General features: G+C 42.8%; 1 protein-coding gene across 2 annotated transcripts in view; it reads left to right on the forward strand.

Annotated features, from left to right (window-relative positions):
- The window catches only part of Rad51b (RAD51 paralog B), a 512,935-nt gene that overhangs the window by 350,238 nt on the left and 141,820 nt on the right, over positions 1 to 20,877 (forward strand). The window contains exons 8-9 of one of the 2 annotated variants that reach the window (XM_029484371.1): positions 1,841 to 1,937; positions 13,742 to 14,143. In XM_029484371.1, coding sequence (XP_029340231.1) covers positions 1,841 to 1,937; positions 13,742 to 13,830 — 186 coding nt within the window. In that variant the 3' untranslated portion in view covers positions 13,831 to 14,143. Of the gene's footprint in view, positions 1 to 1,840; positions 1,938 to 13,741; positions 14,144 to 20,877 lie in introns of those variants that run through there. The other variant, XM_029484370.1, reaches the window with a different exon arrangement.

Consider the following 20,877-nt stretch of genomic DNA (forward strand, 5'->3'; position numbering starts at 1 on the left):
AACTCCTTCCATGGGTATTTTATTCCCTATTCTAGGGAGGAATTCTGCTGAACTTTTATAACAAACATTTGTGGTTAACTCTATAAAAAAAAGAAAAAAGACTAAGTTTGGTGGGCATGACATGCCAAAAACCTAATTTCTGCTATGATTTATTATTCAGTTATTAGAACCAATGTCTGAAGCACAGTATGTCCTTAACACACACATTGTCCTTCTAGAAAGATTGTCCTGACTTCTGTGCATTTATTGAATATTTACTTACTACCAGGCATTCCGCTAAGCACCTTATACTGATTGTCTCGGTTCATGTAAAAATTCTGTAAGACAGATATGATTTTGTATGTCGAACATGGGGCTCAACCGTTTAGTGACTTTTCCAAGGTCCAGGATGTCAGAGTCACAATTTGAACCCAGCCATATTAAACAGCTATATTATGCTATGTATTATGAAGCGAGAGATGAACATACTTTGTTATTAATACTCTTTCACATAAATAGTTGTTATTTGGGGGGCGTGTTTACTGACGTCAGCTCGTGTAGGTCTTACCAGTCTGGATAAGAAGTAGCAAAATGAAAGACTGAGCTATGAGAAGGGTGAATACTGTGTGGACTCCCAGAGCCTGCTCAGCACTCCGAGAAGGTGTGCAGACAGCTGGAGACACGAGTCTCCCCAACGCTGACGACCCTACGAGCTTGTCTCTGCTAATAGAGCCCCTCAGCTCTTCCCCTGACCTTGTCATCCTCCTTCTCCCTCACCCCTCGATTAAGCCACATGGGTTCTCATCGGTTCAGGACTTGTATGTGGCGATGATCCGTGGTGAGAGATGTGGAGTAGAAAGGCCAGGTGATGTGGACGTCTTACAGTGTAGCTAGAGATAGAGCACTTGGCTCGCATTCACAAAGCCCTGGGTTCAATCCCCAGTAGCACAAGACATTTTTTTAAAAGGACATTATTCTGTGCGTTCAAGATGGCAAACCCACAAGCTAGCCCTGACAACAGACCAGGACGGTTCTATTAGATACACATGCCAAGCACCAAATCGCGTACACGGGACTGTTTCCTTCAGGGAGCTAACAAGTTTCTTTCAAGTGTCCAGTGCTTCTTTCTTATGATGGGAGCCTCATGCAGAACTTTTGAAAATGATTGTGTTCTCAGAATTTTCTAATAGAGAATCTTCCTTTTATTCTCTCTTTACAATGGTTAAACAATAGATTTTATTGGTGGAAATTTTTAAGGAAAAGAGTTTTTGACTTACCAAATATAAGAGCATTATATTGGGTGATGTGAGCTTCGTAGTTTAGAGTCTTTTCCAGGAATTTTAAGAACTGCAAACTTTAGTTTTTAATAATATCATGTTAACATATGTCTTAAATATATAGCAAAACTAACTGTCATTGGGGGTGACAGGAAGAAGCTGCTGATCTCCAAACTCTTTATAAATGATGACTTTAAAATCAGTACCAGCAATATCTTAGACTTGGAAATCGGTTTTCAAAATTGATAAACTTTATAAAATGTGCACGGGTACTTCTTGATTCTGATTCGCTCTCTGTGTTTAGCTAATATTGTAACACTTCTCAGCTTGCTTAGCATCTGGGACGAATCCATCAGCCATTTAAGCTCTGAGGAAAGCCCACCTGCTTCTGTTCTCTGGGTCTTGAATAATGATGATAGGCCCCCTCCTGAAGATAAGCTGGTGATAGTTCAAGCAGGGGTTTTCCTACCTGGCTTATCACTCTTCTCCTAAACCACAGCCTGCCTTTTGATAGCTCTAATAATTAATTTGGTCTTCTCTCTTTCTTCTCCCTCCCTGCTCTGTTCTCCCTTGTCTGTTCGCAGGTTATCTTGACGAATCAAATTACGACCCATCTGAGTGGAGCCCTCCCTTCTCAAGCAGACCTGGTGTCTCCAGCTGATGATTTGTCCCTGTCTGAAGGTAAAGGATCTGTCCTGGGGAGACTGAAACTTGACACTGACTTACAGCCTCCTGCCTCCTGTTGGGAGCTGGGAGACATGGCTACTGAACTCTGGTCAGTTCTGCTGGCTGGAGCCTGTGTGATTTAGGCTTGGGCATCTTGCGGGACAGCTGATCTATTCTTGACTTTTGCTGGCTCTGAGTGAGTTCCCTTTGAGGCATCTTCATACTCATCCATCATTGCCCCATGGATGGAGTCTTGTTACCCCTCTGCGGTGCCCCCCCGTAACCAGTTGCTGACTATTTCTGAGACTGATACTCCAGCATTGCCTTTATTGGTGGTCCCCTGTGGTGATCTCACCTTTTCTTTGAACCAAACACCTCTAGACTGTCTAAAAGTGTGCAGTGGTTCCATATGCAGGTGATGTGACATTCCTGATCAGCTGTACAGAAGGAACATGACAAGGTCTTCACAGGGGCAAATCTGCCCATTTTTTTATGCCACCTCCTACTAGCAAAGGTCAAACTGGCTTGAATTTTGAAGGCAGTGAGCCTTGAGAAGTTGGGGGAACTACATCAGCAGCCAGAAGGTGGTTTCTGATGTTGTTGACAGTCCTCCCTTGACATTTCTGGGCTCTTCTAGTTGCAGTTGGATTTGGGGCATGGCGCTATGGGCCTGAGAAGACGCACAGTCCTTCTAGCTCATCTTCCCTTTCTACTTTCTAAAAATTGGTCATGATGAAAGACAGGAGACTTTCAGGCCTGGCAAGGCTCCTGGACCACTTTAGTCTCAGCCTGGAAGCCCCACATGTCTGCTTCTTGGTGTTGTCTTTGGAGTGAAAGCTAATGATGTATTTGTGAACGCTGTGAAGGGCTGTGTCCCTTCCTCCCTCACTCAGTGCTCTGTCACCCTCCTGCCACCTGAGCTGAGACTTGAACAAGCTGAAATTCACCTCTCCTTCAACTTCTCTCATCAAATCAGCTTCAGCTTTCTTTCCAAATATATCCTTCACAAGTCTCTTCATTTTCTTTGTGATTTGTGTTGTGATCAAGTGATTTATTAAAACTCATAATTGGCTCATTTTAATAAACCCTGTAGGACCTTCTGTTTCCATTCTACTCTTTGGCTTCCTTCCAGGGTGTTTCCCTCCTACTCAGCTCGCTGAGGGTTGTCTTTTTCTGAGGATGTGCTAAAAGAAGTGTGCCGATTTGAAAATATTCAGGGATTTTGGGTTTATTGTAACAACCATGCTCTACAACATGGGGTTCCGCAAATGCAAAAGCACCCGTACTTTTCTTTTGAGTGGACCAGTTCCTAGAACCCCACTAAACAAGGTTATCTTTCTTAACCGTTCAGGGTCAGCTCTCTCCTTGCTAGTCAGCCTACTAAGTCCTTGAATGAAGTATCCGTGTCAAGTATGCAATCTTCTCATGCCCTTCCCTCCCTCTAGAGCAGCGTTTCTCTTTGTCCCCTTCCCCTCTTCCCAAGGCCTTCAGGTTCAATGACTGCCTCTTGCATAGAGAGAGTCTCCTGACCCATACTCCTGGTCCTGCTCTCTTCTCCCTCTATGCCTTCTCTACCTTCTCAGATATGTAAAGAAATGGTGGTGCGTGCCTTTGATCCCAGCACTTGGGAGGCAGAGGCAAGGCAGATTTCTGAGGTCGAGGCCAGCTTGGTCTACAGAGTGAGTTCCAGGACAGCCAGGGCTACACAGAGAAACCCTGTCTCGAAAAATCAAAAAAAAAAAAAATTGCTCTAAGAAGATTTACTTGGTAGATATTTCTTTCTGCTGCTAGAGATTAAATTTAGGACTACACGCATGTTATAATGGCAAGGCCTTTACCACTGAAATATATAACAAGCTTTAAACTCTCGGATTCTCAGAGACACATACTATGCTGTATTCTTTTTGTGTTCATGCTTTATGTCAGTGACCAACAAAGGTTATAGGCATACTGTGAGCAGTAAGTAGATATAAGTGAGTACCACAGAAGAGAGTGACCAGAACTCTGCCTATGTATGTCATTAAAAATCATTATAGACACACACATACCATATGCACCATATATACAATATACACAAACACATTCAAATTCTATACATGCACACATCACACAAACAATATATGCACTACATAAAACACACTCAACAAACCATACATGCACACATCACACACACTCAAAACATATATATCATATACACACTATATACAAACACACTCACAAACAATACATGCACATATTACACACACACATACATACCCCGCATACATATACTATACACACACAAACACATTCAGGAACAATACATGCACACATCATATACAGACAGGTACATACCTTATACATATACCATATAACACAATACACAAACACACTCATAAACCATACCTACACAAATCATACCCACACACAAAATATACATATACCATATATACACTACACACAAGCACACTCACAAACCATACATGCACACACACACTTGTTCAGCTCTGAGGAAATCAGAAGATTATCTTTCTTCTTTATTTGGAAATAAGTTCCCAGAATCCTGCTTTATATTAAGCAAAGTGGAATGAAATGGCGGGGGAAGAAATGGCTTTGGACTCTAGTGTAATGGCAACAGGAAAATGATAGCAGCAAAGGAAGTTCCTAGCTCCTCCTTAGGTAACTAACTGTTCCTGACTATGAAGCCCTAATGGCGATTGAAGCAGTTGGGGTTTTGTTTTTTTGTTTTTTTTTTTTTTTTTTTTTTTTTTTGGTTTTTCGAGACAGGGTTTCTCTGTGTAGCCCTGGCTGTCCTGGCACTCACTTTGTAGACCAGGCTGGCCTCGAACTCAGAAATCCGCCTGCCTCTGCCTCCCGAGTGCTGGGATTAAAGGCGTGCGCCACCACGCCCGGCTGTGGGGTTTTGTTTTTTAAGGTATTTTTCTTGTATAGCTAAATAGGTAAAGAGGATGTGGGAATGTTTTAACCAAAGTCTAAAATGGAGTCATTTACCAGTAAGTTAAAACGAACAGATTTTGGCTGGGGAAAACACTTCCCTTATACTCTTGAAACAACAACAGTCCATCCCGAGAACTTCAGACAAAGAGGTGGGGGTCGTTTCTTAGAACATTCATTCCTGATCAAATATATTGCAATGGTCCTTAGTTCCTATGAGAGATGAGAAATACATGGCACAAAATGCTTGTGGTTTCAGTCCTTTATTTGGTCACCTTTGCCTATGTGCTAACTAATGATGATGGGCAAGTCTTTTCATCACTTTGGACCTCAGTTTCTTCTTCTGCCTGATGTTAGTTTTAAGAAGTGAGCGATTGCTTGAGTCTTTTTCAGTCCTGACAGGGTGAGGTAGGTCTGCAGATGGGCAGCACCCAGCCACGGGTGGCTCTTCTGTTTCACAGAGTAAACCTGTAATGGATTTCAGCTGCAGAACAGAGGCCCTTGCTTAAACAGTGTTCACTTGAAAACAGTTGTGGGGTGAGAGCATGCAGCCAAGAGCAGCCAGCAATAAAATGATCTGGGTTGACCTGAGAGAAGCACCCAGCAGGGGTTGATCCGGGAAATGAAGTCCCTTCTGCTCTGCTGCAGAGAAGGGAATACAAGTGACCTGGTCCAACTGAGCCATCTCTTCTACCCAAGCTGATCCTGTGCTATTAATATCTGCCAGCTGCAAGCCCAGAGCATCCCCTGCTGAGATCAAAGGAGCCCCTATCTTAGCTGGAACAAGGTCATCTGCACAGGGCTATAAAAGTAAGTCCTGGCTGGCTACAAGGATGGCTATGGGGGAGGAGAAGTCAGGAGATGGGAGGCACTCTGTGCTCCTTTAATCTCAGCTGACCAGCTGTTGCCCTCCCAGTGTTTGTAGAGTTGAGAGTTCTTTGTTTTGGCATTGCTGCCTCTGCCTTATTCAATTTGTGCCTGGGTTGTTGTCTGGATTAAGCACACCTAGTGTTCACAGTTTGGGCCCCCAATATGAGTCCCTGCGTTGCAGTTTCATTCCAGTGTTGACTTAACAGCTCTGGGGTGGAATGGCCAAAGAAGGTAGGAGTGGACTCCATAGGCCGATGCCTTTCCCAACCTATTCCTGCCCTATACAGCTTGTGTCTTAGGAAGGAATAAGAGGACACATTCAGTTACTTGGCGGTTTTGCAGCCTGCCTTTCATAACTACCCTCATTAATTCAAGAAAATAGAACATTCAGGGTCTATGCAAAGTCATCCCAGCCCAGGGTGTTTCTCACTCTCTCTGGGTTGCATACACTTCTGATTGGCTATATGTTCATATGGAAGAGATACAAAGAGAATAAGGGACAGACAACCCCAAGTAATCCTAGTACTTGGGACTTAGAAGCAAGAGAATCAGAAGTTCAAGGTCATTCTCAGCCGCACATAGAGTTCAAGACTAGCCTGGGTTACATGGGACCTTGTCTCAAAAAGCAGTCTAGATTGGTCACTGCAGCAATCCAGCGTCCAGAAATGAATATGGAATAAGAAAGAAGCAATATAGAAAGAGGGGTGTGTGTCAAGCCTGCCAAAGTCTCTTTGCTAACTAGAGCAGCCTCAACAATGAGGTCATTTGCCTGACTCTGTACAGTAGAATTAAAATCCCACCGGTTGGTTGCTCTTTAGACCCCCTTACTGTCTTACAATGATATCAGGGCTGGAAAAGACTTTATGGTTGTTCTATTTGTCCAGCCCATCATTTCACAAATGAGACCAGGTTTAAAAAAAAAACAACAATATTTATTGTTTTATGTTTTCCATAATTCTAGACCTGAGTAGGTAGTGTCATTCAAAGCAACTTTTCCAGATATTGTTTTAATGGTGAAAATCCTGATATACACGCTATCAGAAGTCATTCAACAGTTATTGCAACACTTCTGATTCTTAGCTCTTGTAGTTCTTCCTTGCGGCAACTCAGAAGAGACCCTGGGTTGCTGGGCCTCAGTCACAGGGACTCTCTTTCCTCATATCGGTCATTAGGGAAAGGATCTAATGATCTAGCTGTCCATAAATGCCTATCCTATTCTGACCTGGGATTTGAGCAGAACTGACCCAAGTCCCCATACACTGGGGCATGGTTGGTAGGTGACATTGTTTTGTAGTAGCAAGATTGGAGCTCTGCTCAACTTGCACCTTTACCTTGCTCTCTTCTGATGGTTTGGGAAGGTAGCAGTTAATTTTCAATATGGTGACAAGTCAGGCCCACTTGAGGAGTCCCAAGTAGTTTCATGGGATGGAAGACATTACCGGGCTGCCATCCCAGTGTTCCGACATCTGGTGTGTTGGTATCTTCTTATCTCTGTTAGTAGTCTTTGGTTGACTACAGCACATGGAAAGTAAAACTTGAAAGTGCATGGAAGGGTCAAAGATAGAACAAAAGAAAAAATAAAATGTGCTTCTTACCAGAATCAGGAGTAGATTTTAGTTTTAGTGCTGGAAGCCTTTCTATTCCTGTTGCAGTCAAGGGAATTGATGGCTGATTTTATTTGCAAGAGAAAGTATTTTGGGATTCAAATTCCCTAACAAGCCACCCTTGCAAAAAGCTGGAGTCCATTTGAAAGATTATATGCAAGTGTGTGTGGCTTGTGTGTCTTTTAAAATAAATTTAGCAAGCAAAAGCAGCTCCGAATGGTTGGGGCGAATCGGGGACTCGTGGTTGTGAAAGAAGCAGACTTCAAAGCGTGGTATGAATTCTCTCGTTTTATTTCCACTCTTGCTTTCCAGCTGGCTCTGCTCTGGATTTACTGCAGGATGTTTGAAAATGCGGCTCCCTGCTAATCTCAGACAGTTGCTGTGATCAATGCTTTCTTTCATTTCCGATAAAAAACACTGGTGTTTCTGCTTAAATTGTGTGTACTTTCAGCTTTATTATTTTAGTTGTGATTTATTGTTCTGCATTACCCAAATTTGTAATCCATTAACCACAAACTTTTGGGTGGGTTGGTCAAGTTAGCCAACTCTCTCCACATGTTCGCTCCAAGCCCTTCAGAGTTCAAGCACACACTGGAGTTCATAGGTCTGTGTAGATCATGTAGACGGGATTGTGGGTGGAGCAGGTTCACACCCTCTACTCGGAGGTATGGTGCATGGCTATAATTGGTGCTTTGAAAGCATCAGGTGTCCCTGTGTGATTTTGAGGTTAATATTAACAGCAGTTGTCAACAGCATTTAATTAGCATTTCCATAGTACTATAAATTGTCTTAAAATGATAAATGTCTTAGTCCACCTCAAGCAACTGGAGCATGAAGAGGAGAAGGAGACTGCTCAAAGGCCACACCATGAGTGGAAGGGTGGTGCCAGGGACAGGAGTCACCGTGTTTCCCATGAAACCTTAGATTTGGACATCATGGCTTCTTCACAGTGAGTTTTGGATAAAGATATTTAAAGGACCCAGTGATCTTTCAGTTTTTATTCCAAAGCCACAGACATATGTCAACACACAGGGCATTCATGTGTTTCTCTTCCCAAAGGCACACATATTTGCCCATGCCACACATTCCCTGCAGTCTAGAATCTACAGTGCTTGCCTGTGCCTATATTACTTCCAGCAACTGTTTAGATGCCATGGAAATTCTAATTTATAGGAAAAAAAAAAGTTTAAAAGCACACAAAAAATGTGTGGTGTTTGGCTACAGAAAGTCTAAATATTGTGTAAGGCAGGGGAAACTGGAGTTGAGAGGAGGCTGGCACAGCCTGCAAATGTCAGAAAAGCCATAAATCTCCAGAGGGAGGGGAACCGAGTGAGGGTTCTCAGTAAGGAGGCCAAGGGGGCAATATAACCATGACTGAAGGATCAAAGGAGAGGGGAACATTAAAGCCAAGCACTGGGAAGTCCGCTTGGCCATGAGCTCGGTACTCTGGTGAAGGAAGACACAGTTGAAGCACAGGTGTATGATAGCCACTCTGGATGACAGTCAGAGAGAACAGTCTTTGGATAGTTTTGTAAGATCTGGATATGTGGGGCTTTGGTTTTGTTTTGTCCTGTTTAAATTTTTTAAATTATATTTCTTTATGTTTGTCTGCATGCATGTGTTTGTGTGTGGCACCATGCGGTACACACACGTGGGCAGGCCAGAGAAAAACTTGTGGGAGTTGGTTCTTTCCTTCTATCATGTGGGTTCCCAGGATAAAATTTATCATCGGGCTTGGTGAGCCTCTTTTACCCACTAAGACAAAGTATAGACTTTATTTTGTTTTGAGATAGGGTTTTACTACCTAGTCCAGGTTGGCCTTAAATTTGTGATCCTCCTGCCTCTGCCCCCCAGGTGCTCTAGGATAGGTGTTGTGAAAGTACTTCCCCTTATTTGCAGAGCCTTTTACCATCTAAAATTTACTCTCTGGTTTCCCAGGTCTGCACATGTTTTTGTTAAGGGCTCAGGGACTGACGGGATTCAGTCATCAGAACCAAGCTTTGTCAGTTGCCTCCATGCAGAGGTAACAAGGCCAAAGAGAATGGTATGATCCTGGAGGCTTTCCAGTTGGAAAGGATTTCTAAGAAGATATCCTTATTGGCCATCAACATAGAGAGTTCTATACCAATGGTGGGACACCAGTAAGTCAGACTGATGGCAGAAAGGGAAAGTAGCTGATTTGTTTAGTGTTGTGTTGTAATGTGACATGAAGTGCTTTCAAACATGCATTTATAGAATTGACGGGTGGAGTGTCACAATGTCCTGTGAAGTAGTGTATCCTAAGAACAGCCCAGACAAACTCTGACATAGGTTCTTGTGTCTGTTCCTTCCACAGCCATGTGCTCTGGAAGATGGAGAACACCCCTAATTAGATCTGCTCTTCAGTAAAAAAATGTGGGGGACTTGCATTTCTCCAGTAAAAGCTTTCTTCTAGTTGTTTGTGAACTTTATCTAGAGGGTTTACTAATATACATGTTCCTGAGCTTCTACTCCTAGACTTCCAGTTGATCTGGATAAAAAGCAAAGAATTTATAGGTCAACCAAATTCTGAGCCTTTGAGAATAGGATAGTGTTGGTCCAGAGGTCACAATTTGACGACCACTGCTTGTTCAGTAAGTCTCTATGGGAAAGGATCAAGACAGATGTGTTTTCATCTGAATTCTCACCAATGGTGCTTCCTGTAGGCTGGGATAGAGGATACAGAGACAGTCTTGGAACTCTTGAAAGTAAGAACAGAAGAAAGCCCATGAATATGTGCTACTAGTATTGATGGACTATGTACTGTGTGTGCCTGGCTTTGTTCCACCATTGTTATATAGAATCCTTACAGCAACTCTACAAAAAGACAGCATTCATTATCCCATCTTACAGGCAAAGGGGCCTGGGACTTATATGGCAAAGTTAGTTAGTTGTGGAGCCGGACTCCAACCCATAGAAGCTAGTTCCAAAGTTTACATTTTAATCTACCAAGTTCGTCTGTGAAGACTTAATTAAGAGTCTCTTAATCTATATGCAATTGGGAACCAAAATGTAGTCAAATCGTATGGAGAATCAGACATCCAGAGACTTCAATCATTCTATTTATTTCCCCATATCTCTCTGTACCATGGCTTTGCATTGTCCTTAGCCTTGATCTTATGAACGGGTTGGCCCCGCTGACCTGCTATGTCTGTGCATCAGTTATCCTTTTGCCCAGTGAGTTGGAACTAAGAAGACTTATGGCAAATGGAATGTTCAATGCTATTCTCCTTGTATGAACATCCATAAAGTAGGGTAAGTTCCCTTTATATAGACACAGCATAACATCTAATGGAGGGACCGACCTTGCCCAGTTGAGCATGTGTTAGTGTAAGTTTGATAATAGGACTGACTCCTTCTTTCAGTCCTGTCCTCTCTCAGTGTCTTCTCCTTTGAGAGTTTAGTCTTAATTACCTCTCATGAGCCCATGCCTTTAAGCCAGTGTACTGTGATATAAGATAAAACAAAACAAAATAAAATAAAATCATTGTCTTTCTGGCCCCAAACAGCTATCTGGCTCCTCCTTGACCCATTGTTTGTTTGTTTGTTTTATGCTTACAACAAGCCCTAAAGTTTGTCTTCATGGGGAAGAAAGATCTCTTGTTTATCCATAAATCTCTACTTAGTCTTAATTATTAATTGTTGTTTTAGATATGGTCCCTAACCTAACTCTACTAATTTTTCCTCATATTCAGAGTCATATAAAAGAAGCACATTAGCACAGACTATATAGTCCATGATCAGCCATCACCTATCAACTGCTTAGGACAGCGCAAAGGTAGAAGAGCCAGTTGTCAGCTAAGTAATTGAAATTCATACACTGTAAATTCTCCACTCACAAGCTGTATCCTTGCTATGATTTTAAATAAGCTGGAGCAAAATTACTATCTTCAGGAGAGGTTCTTTAGTTATGAGCTAAGTGTAATTCGTATGTATGTGTGTGAATGTGTGTGTTTGTGTGTGTGCGCGTGTGCTTCGAGCAGTTGTTGAGTTGATTTTCTTAATTATATCTCCATTAGATTCATTAAAAAGCCAGCTAAGAGAATCCAGGTTTCCTAGCAGTACCACTTCCAGCTATAAAAGATGGATATTCACAATGTGGTCAGAAAATGAATGGAACAGACTGTTCCGTTTTAAAATATGATATATAAATGAGTGAAAATGCTGAAATAAGCTGAGTGTGAGGCTGCATGCCTATAATTCCAACATGAGGAGGCTGAGGCGGGAGGATCAAAAGTTCAAGACCTTCCTAGGCTACCCACCAAGACCGTCAAAACAAACAAATGTGAAAATGACAGGATAAAATCATTTTTGTACAAATAATAGATTCCAAAAACAACAAATGACAAGGAGAAGGTGTTCCCCTAAGATATTTATAACAGACATACAATTAGCAATTGAAATCTTCAAAGGTCAAGCTCAGGAAACAAGTCAATGCCCAAGTGGCTCCGAGCACCATGGATAGATACAGAGCCCAGATCCAAAGGAAAGGACTGCTTTTTCCTTTAGGGCTCAAACTGAGCCCTGGGAGAGTAGCTTTCTCTCTGAGCTGCTAGCACGAAATTACTGTAAGCCAGCAAGAAAATCCTATTCTCAAGTCACTAAAATGTAAGGTCCATGAGGGTAAGGCTTTGTCCAGTCTTAGGCCCCCCCAGAGAACAGTGACAGGAAAGGGCAGTTACTCAACCCATGTCTGGTGAGTGGACAAGGGACCTGCAGGCAAAAGAAGGAAGAGGCTTGCTCAGAGCTTTTGGCCTAAGGCACGATACCACCACTGGAATTTTTAATAACTTCACACATTGTGAATGCCCCCCCCCATTCCTTCAATGTATGTTGGTGCTAACTGTAAGATGAATGGCAGCGGGTAATACAGAGAAAGGACCAGCCAGAGAGTACAGGAGGAGGAATCTCACTCACACAGAGGTGGAGATGGTGGGACTTTAGACTGATAGTCTAAGGGTGTTTATTAGACTCCTATGATCTGTCCGTTCCCGCATTAGCCAGGCTGGAGGAGTCTGAGACAGATGCTCTGGGCCCTGCTGATTAGGAAGCTCACAGGTGGTGCTGTATGTAATGGGCAGACTAGTAGCAAAGTTGGGTAAAATTTTGTAAAAAATTCAAAAAGTTAAACTGAAAAAGCTTTAAAATCTCAATATTTGGTGTCACAATGGCACAGGTTTTGGGAGATTGTGAAGTGAACACATGAAACTCCTAGCTGGGGGATGGGCTCTGTAGTCTTCAAGAGGGAGCTTCAGCTGGACTTGAAAGGCTCCTTAACAGTTTCTAAGGAGAAAGGGGGCTCTCGTTTGGTGTTCCAAGCAGACAGAAGGTTTTATATATATACATATATAAAAGAGAAGGGAAGAGAAGAGGACAAGAAAGGGAAGAGGAGGAAGGGAGAAAGAAAGGAACTGTAGTGGAGTAAAGGAAGCTATAGACAGAGGTGGAGACCCAACTGTGAAAGATCTCCATCATGTTAATCAGTCTTTTGTTTGTTTTGTTTTGTTTTTGTTTTTGTTTTGCAAGTCTGGTACCCAGCCATCATAATAGAGCCACTTTGTAGCTGGAAGATATTTCTCAAGTAGTAACTTAAAGACTAGAAATGATAGGAACCAAACAGAGGCGCTCCCATCATGGTCACTTTAAGATTGGGATAGCCCTAACCTAATAAGAACCTCTTGGTATACTTTAGCCCTTCTAAGGTCCTGAGTGCCCAGACCTACTTTTGATTTCCCATTTTGTTGGGAAATGGGGAAAAAAGGGGAGATTTATCTTATACATTAGGCTTCTAAATTTATCATGTGAGCCTCGGTTGGTAGTTCATGCTTGGTTTTTCTAGGACTTGGGAGAGGGAGGAAGATCAGGAGGAGTTCAAGGTAATTTTGAACTGCATAGTGAGCTTGAGGCCAGCCTTGGCTATAGGAGTCCCATTTAGCTCTCCATCCATTTCTCAAAGCGCCTTGTGGTTGGAAATGACATCAGAATACCTATAATTCATTGTTAGGATGTAAGAGAAAAAGAGCAAATGATTTAAAGTCCTAAATGACACTGTGAAAATAAATACATGTATGCCTCCCGCTCCTTTTGCTAACAGTTGCAACAGTAATGTCACGTGACTAGTATACACTAGACATTGTACCGAGTACTGAGAAAGACAGTAAGTTTGTGAGGTTCAGTTTATTTTCAGTGTTGTGATCAAGCCTAGAATCTTTATGTTGTTGTTTCCACTCATATAAGTTTTTCTCTCCTTTTCTATTGTTTGAGAATTTCACACATACATAGAATTAAAGTGTTTTGATCAAACCCACCCTACTCCCTTCCCTCCAATTCCTTCCCTAGCCTATCTACTCCTTTTCCTTCCCAACTTCATGTGCTCTTTTTTCTTAAACACAGAGTCTACTAGGTGCTGTCTGCATGTGCATGGGTATAGGATGGGTGTTCTCTCATTCCTGAAGGGTGTTTGCATCCCTGAAGAAAACTGACTCTTCCTCCCCCAGAAGGCATCAGTTGCCAAGAGTGCCTCAGCTAGGAGTGGGACTTCAGGAGCCCCTCCCACATCTATACTGGGAACTTAACTGGCTTGGACTCAAGTCTCAGGCATGAAGTCATAACCTCCATGAGTTCACGTATGCAATGGTACTGCTGTGTCCAGATAATACTGTTTCACTGCAGTGTTCACTACCTCTAGTCCTGCCTCCTTTTCCTCAGTGATCCCTGAGCTTTGGAGGAAGGGGGGGTAATATGGATGTGATAAGGATTTGGAAAACAGAAAGCCAGTTACAATTTAATTGTACAAGGGGATCATGTTCTAGTTCCTGCAAGCAGCAGAACTCGGCAGCTTCAGCCATATGGCTCTCGCTCTAGAGTTAAGAATTGAAGGAACTACTGGGGCAATTGATGCTGGTTAGCTGAAGCTAAGAAATCAGCAATGATTAAGAAGAGACCAGCATCACTGAAGTGAAATCTTCTGGGAATTGTTTTCTGGGAACACAAAGAAGATGTGTTCTTGAGATAGCCAAGGTTCTACCTGGTGCTGCTGCTGGATTTGGTAATGTGTAAGAGTCACCCAGGTGATACTTGTTTTGAAGGCATGAAGGTGTCATGAAGAACAGCTGAGGTTTAGCACTGTAAGAGGTCATGGAAGGCCATTGGAGAAGGTGAAGCCTCCGCTGTAGTTGATGGCCCAGGACTGAAGGGGTCATGCAAAGGATTTGAGGCTTGGCACCCTGAAGAGAGCCTATGAGAGGCTATTGGTGAAGCCTAGTTGGAGTGGAATACCCCAGTGTATTGGAGATGTCAATACCATGGGATGATCACCAAGAACAGCAGCCGTAGTCGAGTGGATCAACCTGAGCTTAGAGTGTTACAGAGGGCAGAGCTGGAGAAGTGATGCCAGCCCTTAGGAGGAGTCCAAAAGATCAAGTGGAATCCCAGACACTGAAAAAAGAAGCTGTAACATTGAAATTGCCTTGGAGACTCGAAGATGTTAAAGATGCCAGAGCCATGGGATACATGCTGAGGAAAGCTGTTAACAGGGAGTGGAACCATCCCAGAGAAAGCAGTTTGTTGCAGTCAACAAAGATGAAAAAGGAGTGGAGATCTGAAGACTGCTTTGACATCAGCCATGGAGATGCAGAGTTTGGAATTTGCTCAGCTGGTTTCCTGTCTTTCTTTGAGGATTACAGTTAAGTGATTGGATGGATCTCGAAGAGACTTTGAACTTTGGACTTTTAACATTGTTGAGACTGCTATAGACTATGAGAACTTTGAAAGTTGGACTAAATGCATTTTGCATTATGCTACGTTTAAGTATGGCCCCACATAGACTCATGTGTTTGAACAAGTCTATGGGGGCCAGGGAGTGAAATGTGATGGTTTGTATATTCTTAGACCAGGGAGTGGCACCCTCTGGAGGTGTGGCCTGGTTGGAATAGGTGTGTCACTGTGGGTGTGGGCTTAAGACTCTCACCCCAGTTGCCTGGAAGTCAGTCTTCCACTAATAACCTTTGGATGAAGACATAGAACTCTCAGCTCTGCCTGTGCCATGCCTGCCTGGATACTGCCATGCTCCCACCTTGATGATAATGGACTGAACCTCTGAACCTGTAAGGCAGCCCCAATTAAATGTTGTTTTTTATTAAAAAAAAAAAAAGACTATTCCAGTCTTTTATCCTCTGCACGTTTACCAGTTGTGAGTCTCTGTGTTGATTGCCGTCTACTACAAAAAGAAACTTCTTTGATGAGGGTTGAGAGGTTCACTAATCTATTGGTATAAAGATAAGAACTTGGGGGCAGTGTATTTAGTATGTCCATTTGGTGGAATAATGAATGCAATCAAGTTCCACCCTGGGGCCTATGATCTAGCTGGCCACAGGGTTTTGGCTAGAGTTATCTGAAAAGAGAAAACATTGACTGAGAAAATGCCTCCATAAGGTCCTGCTGTAAGGCATTGTCTAAATTAGTGATTGATTAGAGTATGGGGAGAGGGACAAGCCCATTGTAGGCAGTGCCATCCCAAGCTGGTGGTCCTGGGTTCCATAAGAAAGCAGGATGAGCAAGCCATAAGGAGTAAAGCTGTAGATGTCTGCATTTTCCATGGTGTCTGCATCAGCTCCTGCCTCCAGCATCCTGCCCAGTTCAAGTTCCTGTCCTGACTTCCTTCAATAATGAACAGTGATGTGGAAGTATAAGCCAAATAAACCTTTTCCTCCCCAAGTTGCTTTTGGTCATAGTGTTTCATCACAGCAACAGGAACCCTAACTAAGACACCCAGTTTATGGTACCAGGCACAAGCTTCGTCTTGTCACAGTGCAGGCTTTAAATCTAATCAGAAGTGACTAGTTACTCCCATAACATGCACTATCTTGTCAAGGCATCCTATTGTAGCCCACAGAGGTCACAGCTGTGTAGGACAATTGATTCCTTTTCTCCCTTGGTAACTGAAGAGGACCTTTCAGCACTAAGAAATCTAGTGGATGGTGTCAGGTAGGGGTGGGGATGACTTCCAGGTTGATACCAGTTTGATTTGTCTATGTCTGTGACTCAGGTATGTAGTATCTTTAGCAGTAGGATCTTACCATCAAGTTCCACTGGGTAACCAAGAACTATGACAATAGCCTTTTTTGATGGGGGTGGGGGGTGGTGTTTCTATTGAGTCACACTGACCAACAACTAGAAAGGAAGTCATTCATATATGCCGCTGGGCTTATTATGATAGCCTATGGTGTCTGGAAGACACATTGTCTTCTTCCTGCCCCAGTCATGGGGCATTTTAGACTATACCCCTGACCCTCCTTTCCCTTGGCCACACTAAGTGACACCTGTTGGCCTTTTCAGAGTGTTTGTAGGGTTGTGTTCCATCTTTACAAAGCAAGGTGCTATATTCTCCTCTGAGCCTCAGACAGGCTTCTCTCTTCATCCTGTGATAATGAGTAGAGCAAGCACAGGCTAGACCACCCCTCTGTGGGCATCTGGCACCTTCCTTGTCATTTTTTTATGCTAGTTGTCTTTGCGTTTTGAATCTATAAGCCATAAATATTTAGCATATTTTCTGTAAAGCATAGTACAAACAACCGTTCAATTAAGTTATATAAAACACATTAGAAATAGGACATTTGAAAATGAAACAGGTTCTACCGTTCATTTCCCACATCTCATTGAGTGGGATGTGTATGTCTGGCATTGGGTCTAGTTCCAAATTCTCTCATTTCTCTTTAGAGAATTCTTTACATCTCAAGAAAAGTGAGGCTGTACCCTCAAATCCATCTGTCTGTCTGTCTATCTATCATCTATTTATTTTTGAGGTGTGCATGCCACAGCATGTGTGTGGTTAGAGGACAATTTGCAGGAGTTGGTTATCTTCTTCCACCATGGTGGATTGCAGGGCTCAAAGACAGATCATTGTACAAGGTATCAGACACCTTTACCCACTGCATCATCTCATTGACCTTTGACCCCAAATTTGAGCATTGGCTCCATCTTTTCAATTGTTTGTTCACTAATCCACCCCTTCATTCAGTGTAGAGCACCTATAATATAAAAACCTTACTGGTTGCTCAGAGGATAGGAAGACCAGTTTCAGCCTTGGCCCTACTAAAATATAAAGGTCAATTCTACTGCTCAGCTTCTCTGTTTGGAGCCTTAGAATTTCTACATGCCATAATGAAGTTCAACTTTATGCCTGAGTTGGCCGGGTGTTGTGCTATAGTTGATTAATAAAAGATATAGACAATGACCTGATTTTATACACATACACATACAACAATTGTTGTTGTATGTGTTATGTTGTACAGCAACTAATGAGTTGTCAAGAATAAGGGGGATGTTCAAGTCCAGTAGTAGGATCAGCAGATAATTCACTTGCTGTCAAACCCTAACAACCTGAGTTCAATTCCCAGGACCCACCTGAGGACAAGGAGAGAACCGAGTTGTTCAATGACCTCGACATGCATGTCTGGCATGTATTCACCAATAAGTAAATAAGTAAATGCTATTAAGGGAGAAATGGAGGTCAGTCGGTCTCCATGGTGATTGCAAGGGCTACCATCACAGGATAGCTGAACAAAACTAAGACAGTTCCTTGACTAGTATTTTGATTCAACATGTATGCAGTACCCTGGATCTTATCTGATAGACTGACTGCCTTTGTCCCTGGTCACATCCACTGGTAGCTCAGATTGAGTACCATGCTTTCCCAGGAAGTCACCAGCCTGGCCAAGGTAGCTCAGTGTGGCTTACACCTGAGTTGGTCAGCTCTTTTTTTCATGGGTAGCTTTTTAATGAGAACCAAATCAGATAAACTATTGCTTAGTTCCTAGGCTCACTACAGACGCAATCAATCAATCAATCAATCACATCCTGGTGTAGTGTTATGTCAGGGAACCTGGCTTTTCTATGCTGATCGTCTGGTTTTCCTGCCCCTTGGGGCTGGAGTTTGGAGTAATTATTGAAGCAGTCTTGAGAAAGCCTTAACCCTTGAAACTATAGCTGGTTATCAGCAGGCATAATAAAAACCAACTTTTAGCCAGGGTCTCATTACCAATGGCAGTTTAAGATAACTGTCAAAATCATAGTTTATCTCCCACTCCTCTCCAAGAAGTAGGAAACTATAATTCACAGATCATTTCTGCTGTTGGAAGCAACTTGTGCTCTCAAATTAAGTTAGTCACCTTCCTTTTCTGGTTGCTCATCTGCTACCTGGGTGAAATGCTCAAAAGAAACCCCACCTGGTTGGCTGTTTCAGATTTTTCAAGAAATGATTCCCTCTATGATATGCTTCTTAGTTGAGTTTGGTGTAATTATTCATCCTCCATATCAATTAGTATGAGTCAAAGCTGAACAATCAAGAGAAAACATCTAAAATTAGCCCTGGTCTTTGATCAACTCATATTAAAAAACCATAATAGGAATCGAGAGAGTGTAGTCTTAGCCCTTGGCCTACTGGCAAGCATTCTTACAATGGTGACTGTACCTGCAGTTTGTGACAACTGTGTACTGGGGACATCTTTGTCAACATACGTTGGTAACACACTGCTTTGGGAAGGTATGCTTCTATGGCTGTAGTCAGATTGCATTGGGAGCTGTCTGGGAGAGAAAGAGGTTAAAAAAAAAAAAAAAAGGTGTATGGACCCCAAGGGACAGGTAATGGTATACCAGGCTGTGAGTTCCACCTTCAGGGCAGGAATCTAGAAGAGTGCAGAGACTCATGAGAAAAGAGATGATTCTGTTGTCCAGTCACTCTTGCTCAAACTACTTGTGGCTAGGAAAGGAAACCCAGCTCCCTTGGATTGGATGAAAAATATTGATTTTTTTTCCCTAACTGGAATTTGACAGGGTCAGTTCATGTCTGGGTTTTCAGCACTTAAAACAGGGCTCTTTTGTCTTGGGAGGCGGCTGGACTGGTTTCTCCTCCAGGCAGGTGCACAGAGGGCGGTTATTGTAGCCTGAAACACAAACACCAAGCCCCTGCGCCCTGATCCACACACTCTCCAGCATGGCTCAAGGAAGTAAAATGAACAATGACTCTTGCAACAGGCAAGCACTGTAAATGCCACCCCTGAATGAAATATTTCTTAAAACTTGGTATCCGTAACTTGATCGGCTCTTAAAACTTAATTATATGTCAGGGGAAAGGAAGCCATTGGCTCCTCCAGCTGTCCAGGTTGAACAAGAGCGCACAATGGACCATATCCGATTCGCAGCCATACTTAGGTAATCAGATTAATATCTCTTGAATTGAATTTACCCTTTTGATACGGACTCTTTCAGCTGGCTTGTTTCACATCTCAAATTTTGACAAAGCCTCGCGGCCTTTGAGTAGGTACCCTGAAATCTATATGCGGGAAGCCTGTGTTCTTTAGGGCAGTTTTTGGGACGTGCACCAATTAAATCTGTTTCTGGCACGCTTTTAATGGCATACTTTCCTCCGAGTCAACAACCGCTCCAAAATCTGAGGTCATTTGTTTAATTTAAAAGCAAAGGTTATGGAACAACCACTGCAAGCTTCACAAGCCAAGTCCCCGTGGCTTTGAAAGGAGGGATGAGGAAGGGGAAGGCTACATAAACTAGGATACTTATACACAAAATAAGTTAAGTACTGTGTCTCTGTCAAGTGAGTATCAAACAGGGCTAGTCCACGCCCGCCCTGCCAACCTCCTTTCCCTTTCTTTTCCAACCAATCCCAGAGCTCTCTTACTCCAGAGGGAGTTCCACACAGTTACTGTTGATCTTGTAGGACAAACATCTGGACTGGATTTTTGTCAGCTGGAGACGAGAGAGAACTGTAAATGATGCTGTGACTTTTTTCATCCTTATTAAATTTATTTATAGCCAGTCTGAAGCCAGGAAGCCTGCCCGGGCCCTTGATTGGATGTTCTCGAGGAACGCGGGGCAGATGGCATTTTCCCCTTGTTTTCTAAATAGTATCGAAGATAGCCTTACATAATTCCCAGCTCGGCCTTGTTTGTTTGTTACCACAGAGGACACACCATTGGGACATTTTGTACGTCAGAACACTTCCACTGTGTTAGCTTATCCAGCCTGCCTTCCTTACTGTCAGGGGGAGAAGGAAGTATGCCTGGTACAGCGTTTGACAAACTGCACTGATAGAAAGTTCTGTGTCTGGTTTGAGACATGAACCAGTGTCCTGGGGCGTTTCTTTGCCAGAGAAACTCAAGTTGCATCCCGTTCTACCTTTTCCACCTAACAAACCTTCAAATCTTAAGGCTGCCAGGTCAAACAAAAACAAACAAACAAACAAAAGCTCATTCATTTTCTCATTGCTGAAGATAATACAAAGGCTCTACAAGAGATATTTCCAAATACTTTACTCTGCCCTTAGACCATATTACATAACAATGTCTTAGGGGTTGTGTAACTATTTAAGAAACAAGGCTTCCAACTTAGTCAAATGGAGATTTCTTGTGGGCCCTTCCCGGTACTATGACTTGCCATTATCCCTTGCTTTTTCTTTCACTGGCGTTTGTAACTGCATTGTTTCTGTGCTTTGTTTTGTTAAGGCTTGGGAATGA

The sequence above is a fragment of the Mus caroli genome, chromosome 12 (genome assembly GCF_900094665.2).
Source record: "Mus caroli chromosome 12, CAROLI_EIJ_v1.1, whole genome shotgun sequence".
Classification (NCBI taxonomy): domain Eukaryota; kingdom Metazoa; phylum Chordata; class Mammalia; order Rodentia; family Muridae; genus Mus; species Mus caroli.